At 61.8% G+C, this 8,825-nt stretch overlaps 1 protein-coding gene across 3 annotated transcripts; it reads right to left on the reverse strand.

Moving 5' to 3' along the window:
- Positions 1 to 2,154: 2,154 nt before the first annotated feature.
- Positions 2,155 to 7,123, reverse strand: CBX8 (chromobox 8). Of its 3 annotated transcripts, XM_005585178.4 has the most exons (5): positions 6,973 to 7,123; positions 6,531 to 6,574; positions 6,278 to 6,343; positions 6,085 to 6,151; positions 2,155 to 5,599 (listed from the first exon to the last, which is right to left on the reverse strand). In XM_005585178.4, exons 1-5 carry the CDS (start codon positions 7,039 to 7,041, stop codon positions 4,688 to 4,690), a joined length of 1,158 nt encoding a protein of 385 aa, XP_005585235.1. In that variant the 5' UTR covers positions 7,042 to 7,123; the 3' UTR covers positions 2,155 to 4,687. The 3 variants fall into 3 exon arrangements, with proteins under 3 accessions (XP_005585235.1, XP_045232479.1, XP_045232480.1); XM_045376544.2 differs by lacking the exon at positions 6,531 to 6,574; XM_045376545.2 differs by lacking the exons at positions 6,278 to 6,343; positions 6,531 to 6,574.
- Between the last annotated feature and the right edge of the window lie 1,702 nt (positions 7,124 to 8,825).

Below are 8,825 nucleotides of genomic sequence, written 5' to 3' on the forward strand. Positions count from 1 at the left end.
GGGCGCCCGTGGTGGTGGGCGCCCAGCGGTGCCGTTGGGTGGGGGGTAGAGAAGGCTTTCTCAGTTAGGGCTCGCAACCAGAAAGCTACTGGCCCCCCGGGGGTAAGGGGTGGGCGCGGGCGACCCGGGCCGACGCCGCCACCTGTAGAGGGCGCGCGCATCCCACCAAGGTCTGCCGCCGGCCCTTCGGACCGACAAGGGAAAAGCCAGCCGCGTCTCCAGGGTGCCCCGGACTGCATCGCACCACCTGCACCCCCCCGGCCACCTCCGCCTCCGAAGTCTCAGGAGGAAAGCCCCGACCCTGCCCGCAGCCTCTCTCGCCGCGTTCAGGACCCGCGGCTGCGGGCAGCCGCCTTCCACGCTGGACAGCATGCCTCTGGGCCTGGAGGGCTTTTAGATGGGAAGAGGGAACCGGCACTGGAGCCCCAGAGGGCCGGGGCAGATCTGTGCGCCGGCGGCCCTGGCACACGGCACAGTGCCTAGATCAGGACTGGTGCGAAGCCAGCATCAAAGGGACGGAAAATGAATCCTATCCAACACTCTAGGAAGAGCACGAACCTTCCAACCCAACCAATGTTTGTGCGAGGCCAGGTTTCCCGCCGCGGTGGCCGCACTAGCCGGCCCTGTCCTCGGGACGCAGGGTAACCAGTCCGGCTGGAGGCCGCCACGCACACCTGGTCTCTGCAGTTGTGGGGGACTCCCAGGGAATCTGCCCAGGAAACGGAAACCCGTGAGGGCGCTCCTCAAAGCCGAGGTTGATGGCCAGCGAACCCAAAAAAGGGGCAGGGTGGGGGCCCTCCCGTCTGCTTAAACAAGAGCCCATTCCACCGCCCCACAAGCCCAGGAAGGGACGCGGAAGGGAGCCCCGTCCAAGCGGCGACCATCGCTGGGTCACCCCACCCACCTTCTCTTGATGTCCCCTGCCAGCACAGAGACCACCCGTTGCGGTGGGGCAGGCTCAGGCTGAGATCTTTGACACCTGGCGGCCAGCTACCCTACTCGGCCGGCAGCGCAGGCCCTCACGTCGGAAGGGCACTCAAGGCTCTGTGATCCGTTGCCCTGGGCCCGGGCGCCAGGACGCTCCTGTCCTCCCGCGCCCTCCCACACTGGTCACAGCTGGGAAGGGGGAAGATCTGCCAAGGGCCGGGCCACTGACTCCTCAGCGAGGGGCTGGAGATGCCTGAGCTACCCCTGTCCATGTTCCTCCGGGTGGGTGTTACGGGTGAGCCTGAATCGCGGCGTCCTGGCAGGGTGACGTCTGCCGGGTACTATGGAAGTAGAATTGGGTTTAGTGCGGTGGCCTCTTTGGGGATCCCAAGGATGGCTCTCCTGTGCGGGCTTCAAGACCCCGCCCCCACTGCTGTGAAGTCTGTGGCCAGAAAAGGCCAAGAACATCTCCCTCTCCACCCCCACCCCGCACTCTGATCTCCCCGCACCGTCCCTTGCCCAGCGTTGGGGTTTAGGCCCACCTAGGAGACCTGGGCCGGAAAGGCTGCGGGGACTCCGGGGCGGGGGTGCGCGGGGCTGCGGCGCGGCGGCGCCAGGTTCACTAATCACATCAGCAGCGCTCTGCGCCGGCTCCGAGCAGGCAGTTGCCTAGCAATACCCGCGAATTCAATTCCTCAATCAATAGGCGCGAGGCTCTGCATTTCGGGGAGCGCTAGCAGGATTGGGTGGGTCTGGAAAGCGGGTCTCACAACAGCTCCGAGGGGCTGGCCCGGGAGGCTGTGGGCAACGCGGCGAGGCCCCGGGGCCTCGGAGACCAGACACCTCCGGCCTGGGGGTGTGGCGCGTTGGAGGAGCCCGTCAGAGGAAAGGTGAACCCCCGACCTCAGGCGCATCCTCCGGAGTCCCCAGATACTGCCCGGGTCCCGAAGAAGTGCAGCCAGTAGGCGCGGAGAGCCAAACGGCTTCCCCTAGACGGGCTGAGGAGAGTCAGCCGCCGCGGCCTCCCACGCCCACCTCTATCCCAGCCAGGTGGGTTCCCCAGCTGGGGAAGGGCCTTTGCAGGAACCGTTTCCCCGCCGATGGGGGCGAGGATGGGGGCGGGAGGATGGGATGGGTACTGAGAGAAGAGGGACGGATCCTCTCTTCCTGGGATGCCTCTTCCCTTCGCTCAGGGAAAGAAAAAGAAGAATAAAACCAAGCCATGTCTCTATTTACAAAGTATGTATTTAAACACGTAAAAAGCGGTATTGGATACAGACATTCACAACCGCAGAAGATAAGTACCGAAGCTTCACTCTTGGGCTGAGGCGGAGATCGATTGGAGATTTGTACAAATCTTAGAATCAAATAAACCCAACAGCGCACACATCCTGCGCGGTTGCAGACTCCCAGCCACGTGGCCCCCGGCCCCTGCCCACCCACCCCCCAGGTCAGCGTCGCAAGAGCGAGAGAAGGAGACACACACGCACGGCCACGGACAAACAGTAGGACAGAGGGGTGGTAGGGACAGAGCCAAGCTGGCTGGAGGAAGGTCCAAGGGAAGGGGCAAAGTCAGCCCCAGGAAGGGAGGGAGGTGGGAGTAAAGGGCAGGCGGGAGAGAAGGGAAGGCAGCGGCCAGGTGAAGACGCGTGTCCCCCAGTCCCGTCCTCTCGGTAACAGACATGCCCCCTCAGTGAAGTTTCATCTGAAAATAGCATCGACATTTAAATAGATACACTCGGTCAACGGCGCTTCTTTATACAAAGTCTAAAATACCAGTTTTACAAATGTGAGTAGATAAAAATCCCCATTCCAGGGGCTTCTCTTTATAGGCGCAATTTGATATTCAAAAACAAACACCATCATGTAATACACCGTTTCCCTCCTTTTCTCTCTTTAAAGGCAAGAAAGTCTGGAGGAGAGAGAGGCTGAGAAGCCGGGAGTGCGGAGGATGAGGCTGGGTTCCCTCCCAGCACCCCCCACTCCACGCGAAGCTCCCTCACCCCCGACTCCCCGCCTCGCTCGCCCCCAGTCTGTGCTTCCTCTGGCGCTCAGGGCCCCCGCGCCCCTCCCTCTACAAGCAATGGTAAGTTAGATCTTCGCTGGCCCTTTAAGGGCGGGGAGGGCAGGGAGGCTGCGGGATCTCTGCTCCGAGAGACGGGGGTGGAGTGGAGGGGACTGATTTGTGCTTTTGAGTCAAAAGAGGGGCGCACGTTCTGCGCCCTCGGAGCGCAGAGCGGTCAAGTCCGCCGGGCAGGGGCGTCCCAGGCCCCGCCGCCGCGTACGGCCTTCCCCGCCGCGGCCGTCCCCACTCCCAACTCCCGCTCCTCCCTCCCCCTTTGGCGGAGTTTGAATGTCGAGTTCAAATAGAGAACACTGCGAATCGAAAAGACCTATAAATTATAGCTTTTGCTTTTAAGAAGGGCGGGGGAAAAAAAAAGGAAAAAGCAAAAGTTCCGATGCACATACTTGGATGAAAACCCCGCCTCGCCCCTCCTTTCCGTGCCCGGCCGGAGCCGCGGGGGTGAGTCCAGCCCCAGCTCCGAGCCCCGAGCCCTGGTCCTCCGCCACACTCCAAGCCTGGCCGTGGCAAGGGCCTGGGTGCGAAGTCACTGCTCCCAGCAGCGCCCGCCGCCCAGTGCCCGCCGCCGCGCCTCCCTCCGTGGGTCCCGCAGGGTGGGCCTGTCTGGCCGTGTGTCCATCACAGAGCTGGCGGCCCGCCCTCCCCAGGCAGGGAGGCTTGTCCAACTCTTCCTGGGAGGTGGGGGCCACCGTCTCTTCTCCTGGCGAAGCTAGAGGACGCGAAAAGTAAAAGTCCACCCCAACACTTTTCTTGTAAAACAACTGTCTCGAACTCTGAGCACTGACACGCAATCCTCCCAATTTATCCTGGCATTTCGGGAATGTAAACAGATTCGCTGGATTTCTTTTCTTTCTGCGGAGTAAGGAAAGGAACGAGGGAACGGGGAGATTTTATCCACATGACATACACACGATCTGCGTGTACCACACACACACCCCTCCCTAAAGTGCATTTCCTGGTGTGGTCCTGGGGAGAAACCTCCTGTCCCTGCCTGCTGGAGACGTTTTAACCTTCAACATCACACACGAAAAGCTTATTCAAGTTAATACTGTTTTTCCCTAATAGACTTCTTTACCTTAAAAAAAAAAAAAAAAAAAAAAAAAGTGAAAAAAGGAAAACTGACCCCACCCCCCCTTTTTTCTGATTGGGGAGCCAACCTTTTGTTGGCCTGCCTGGCCAATGGGAAGAGAGAGCAAATCTGGGCCGGGCCTTGGTGCCAGGAGTCTGGCATTGGGCTGTGGGAGAAGGGAGGAGGGGTGGGATGGGCAGGCCAAGCCCCTCCAGACACTCTCAGAAACCTGTACCCAGGCCCCAACTTCCCTAGGGCCCTGGGGCAAGGGGGCCCCTCCTGCCCCAGCTCATTTGCCTGCCCCAACTAAAGCACAATGAGAGTCTCTCTCCTTTAAATAAAACAACTTCAAGAATTGAAATATATATATTTAGATATTTTTCTTAAATAACATATTTACATCTAATAGAAAATATAACTCTAGAGATAATCTTTCCAACAAAAACTGACGGGGAGGAAGGAGGGATGAAAGGGGCTGGTGGGGGTGGGGGTCACATCAGGGACGGGACCAGCCAAAAGGCCACATCCCACCCAGAAATAAAAATCACTATGCCAAGCTCACGCTCACTCTCTCCCCTGCTCTCGTCCTGGGCACACCCACCCAGCATTCATCTTTTCTCTTTAAAAAAGCCTTGGTCCGTGTTACTTTCCTTAATGGTGACGGTCAAAAAGTTTGAGGTCACGTCCGTGACCACCACCTTCTCCAGGTTAGTCAGGGAGGGGCTCCAGGACTCTTCCTCCGGGTCCCCCAGGATTCTGGCCACAGGGATCCTGGCGATGAGGGAGGGCCTTCCCCCCTGGGCCCCCATGTCCCGGTAGAGGCCCCCCACAGAGCTGGGGGGGCCTGAGCCATGTCGGACCCGAGCACCACTGGGATCCAGGGCACCCTGGCCTTTGGCCTCCAGGAAGGCAGCCCTGTGCTTTATCACCCTGGCAGGGAAGGTGTCCACAGCCAGCTTGCCCGTGGCCTCAGCTGAGCTAGGGCTGGTCACACCACACTGCACCAGGTCCGAGTCCTGCCTTCGGGCCAGCTGGATCACGCTGTGGCCGGCTGGAAACTTTCCTGCCCCGGAAGGGGTGTCGTCCAGCTTCCTGCCCTTGAGGTACTCTCCGAGGCCGGCGCTGGGTTCGCCTAAGGGCCTCTGTGAGGGGTCCGGGAGCTCCTTCCGTGGCTTGGGGCCTCGCTTCTTAGAGCTGTCTCCCGGCGAGCTGGGCTTGTCATCCACTCGGCTGGTACCCCGCTCTCGTTCCCTCTCACGTTCCCGCTCCCTCTCTCGCTCCCTCTCCCTTTCTCGATCCCGCTCCCGGTCCCTATCTCGGTCCCGAGGGGGCTCTGCGCGGCAGGTGCTGCTGGTGCTGGTACTGCTTGCTGGTGGGGACAAACCCATGTTTCGAAGGCCCTCCCGGGCCCGGGAAGTGGAAGCCAGGTCCTGGGGCGAGCGGCCAGGGTAGGGGATCCGGATGCCCCTGGCTGAGTCACTTCGGAACTCGTAAGTTTTGGCCTTTGCCTTGGCCTGAGCCTGCAGGAGAGAAGATAGTATCAAGAGTGGGGCAGGGCCCTGTCCACCCCCACACGACTCCTGCTCTAGCCTTGATCTCCTATCTTTACCCTATGATGCCTGGGAATTTCTACATGGATGCATGGATGGGTGGGTGGGTGGGTGGATGAATAGGTGGGGAGGTTGTTGGAGCTGAGAGGTAGATGGATGGGAGAAGGGATAGAAGATTTGGCTGGAAGCAGTCATTCGCAAAAAGCACACTTTTTGCATTTGATTATATGTCCATTTGGGAGGGGGAGGGTAAAGGAATTCTAGTGTGGCCAAGCCAGTCCCCCCAGACACGGTTGGAGCTGCTACTGACTTGGTGACATCTTGTCAGGGAACTCCCTCCTAGATTACAAATAGGCAACATGTGTGGACACCCCATTGGCTCACAGTCCTCAGGACCCCCTTCCCACAAATGACTCAACAACATTGTCCTCCACCATTGGACACTGCCAACCTACCTTGAGGAGGAAGGTTTTGGGCTTGGGTCCTCGCTTTTTGGGGCCATAGAGCTCCATCTCTCTTTCCCTGGAGAAAGAAGGAAAGGAGAAGAGGTGTGTGAGTAAAGAAAGCAAGTGGGACTCTAGTCCAGGCTGGAGAGAAGCCACTCTACTTGTTTCTAAGTGAGTGGCTGGGACTTGGAAGGGTCTGTACCTTTCCTCAAAGGCCGCGAGCAAGCGAGCATCCAGGATGTTTTCCTCCGGTTCCCATGTGCTGTACCTAAAGGGAATCAGGAAGAAGTGGGCATCAGTCCCAGGAGCAGGGTGAGAGCAGAGGGTGTGCGTGTGTGTGTGTGTGTAACTTTTCTCATTGCATTGTATTGTATTTCAACGTAAAGGCAAAAAGAGGAAGAAAGAAAGCTCCCGAATAACAGTATGGGATTGAGAATTGCATATAACCTACTTACTTCTGCGACCATCCTTTCCATTTCACGAGGTATTCCATGCGTCCCTGCGGGTGCAAAGGGGATAATGTGTGTGCATGGGGAGAAATGCATGACGAGGATACAAGAAATGCATGCGAAAATGCATGCACCAGATGAATGCTCGAAACCCCGCCGCAAAAGGCATGCGCCCGCTGCATCACCCCTGCACCTAACGCTGCACAAAGTGCATGCACCGGCATTCATTCCCCACCCCGCCCCCCACCCATGCAATCCGTGCATCGCTGCAAGTCTAAGGAAAGCGCTTGGGTTCAGAGCCGCCGCCGCCGCCGCCGCCGCCACGGCCGCGGCCGCGGCCGCTGCTGGGACCTGGGGGAAGGGAAGCTGGGCTGCAGCAGGGGGAGGGAACCCGGGCCGGGAGGGGAGGGCCCGGCCGCACGGAGGCCCTAGGCCCGGGGGCACCTACTTTCCGTATGCGCCGCTTCAGGAGGGCTTCGGCCGCGAACACCCGCTCCCCCACCGCTGAAAGCTCCATGTTGACTCGCCGCTTCCCCTCTTGGCCGCTTCCAGGAGCAGAAAAGCAGCAGCCAGCGCACAACAGACCATAATACTCTCCCGCTGACGTCAGTTCTCCTCCCCCTCCCGGCGCTCTCGCTCCCTCCCGCGGCCCCCCTCCCGCGCTCCTCCGCTCGGCCCCCTCCCCTCCGCCCAGCGCTTCCTCCCGCCCCACGTGTTGCTAACGACGTTGCTAAAGCCGAGCGGCCGGAGGCCTGCGCCCCCGCACGCTGATTGGACGAACTCCGAGCCACGCCCCTCTTCCTTTCTCCCCCGCGTTGCTACGTGACCCGCGTTCCAATCGCCAGGGGGCGGAGTCCGAGGCGACTCCAGAGACGGAGCGCGCAAGAGGGAGGGGGCGCCGCCGGAAGTGACGCCGCGGGGAGGGCGGGCCCGGCCGCTGTCAGTCTGCTGGGCTGGCGAGGGGGGCCGGCCGCCCTCTGTCCTCGCCGGGGCCCCCTCCCCCGCCACCAAGTTGTCCCTCCGGTGTTCGGCGTCCCCCACAGCTCTCGCTGGGATCCCCGCGGCGATGTCAGCCCAGCTCCGCCCCTCGGCAGACCCCGGCCCGCCCCACCCCCACCGCCCAGGACTCGCGCCCTCCCCTCCCCCCGCCGCCCGCGCCGCACAATGCACAATGCACAGGTGCTGGGGCGCCGCGGGCCGCGCCCGAACCCCGAGAGCCTGCGGCGCGCCCATCGGCCCGCTTCTCCCCCGGCCCCCGCCCCCCGCCCCGCACACCCGACCCCCGGTCTCCATGGCAACTTCCACCCCCCCACAGCCTGGTCCCGCTAACAAATCAATGTGCCTGTGTCTCAGGCTCCTGTCGAGCGGCCCTGCCCTCGGCCACCCTCTGGGCCCTGCGAGCCGGGCTGGCTGGAGCGCTCCTCCCCGGCTCCGAAGCCAAACACAGACCTGGTGGAGGCCCGGCTGTTCCCTCCGGAGCCCGCCTGCAGCCCGGGACCCCACAGAGGATGTCGCGCGGCTTCTTCCTGCCCCCCGACCGTCCCCGACGCCCGCAGCCACCTGCCCCTGCCCTTAGCCCGCGCTGCCCGCCCCCGCCAGGCCCCAGCACCGACCTTGCCTGCCCTGGTCGCCCCCTGCCCGTGGCCTAGGTGGGCTAAGGGCATCTGGGCAGAGCCGGCACGGGATGGGGTGCGCGGCTGGGGGTGCGTCTGGCTTCCCCCCGACCCCGGCGCCCGGCCCGTGCACTTCCTGTCCACCGCTTTTCCCAACGTGAGCGGCGGACATCCTGCGAGAAACGCCGGCGCGGGAAGCTGGGGGACGTCGCTGGGTCCAGTGCGGGCTGCGCGAGAGGGTCTCACGCGCGAAGATGGCGGGCTGCTGGAAAGGGACAAGGGCCGGCCGCGACCGCTTCGCCGTGCGCACATACGCACGTGCACCGCCGACCCTGCCGCCAGCTAGGCTGCCGGTGACCCGTGGCGGGGGCGGCGCTGGGGACAGCAGCCGCACTCTGGGTCCAGCTCCCTCCCACCCTGTTCTCTTAGTGCTCAAGCTCCAAATCACAACTCCCACTCCTCGAAACCCACGATTTAGTTCAAACATCGATGATCAGCCTGACTGGAAGCGGTTTCCCTTGGCCAGAGATGGGGTGGAAGAAAGAGAGGCGGGAAAAAAAGAGAGGCAGCGAGAGAACGATAGGAAGAGAGAGAGAAGCAGCCAAGGAGTCTGACTCGGAGAGGCAGGAAGCCCAGAGCGGAAAACTGGCCTCCTGTCCAAAGTGAGGCGCGCGCAGACGGCGGCAGC

This window comes from Macaca fascicularis, chromosome 16, assembly GCF_037993035.2.
Source record: "Macaca fascicularis isolate 582-1 chromosome 16, T2T-MFA8v1.1".
In the NCBI taxonomy this organism is placed as follows: Eukaryota; Metazoa; Chordata; class Mammalia; order Primates; family Cercopithecidae; genus Macaca; species Macaca fascicularis.

Excerpts from the sequence above, each read along its gene's own strand:
- CBX8 (XM_005585178.4), bottom strand. The coding sequence starts at position 7,041 with ATGGAGCTTTCAGCGGTGGGGGAGCGGGTGTTCGCGGCCGAAGCCCTC. Across the intron at positions 6,575-6,972 it reads TGAAGCGGCGCATACGGAAA|GGACGCATGGAATACCTCGT; the intron begins GTAGGTGCCCCC and ends TTGCACCCGCAG. Across the intron at positions 6,152-6,277 it reads CTCGCGGCCTTTGAGGAAAG|GGAAAGAGAGATGGAGCTCT; the intron begins GTACAGACCCTT and ends TTCTTTCTCCAG.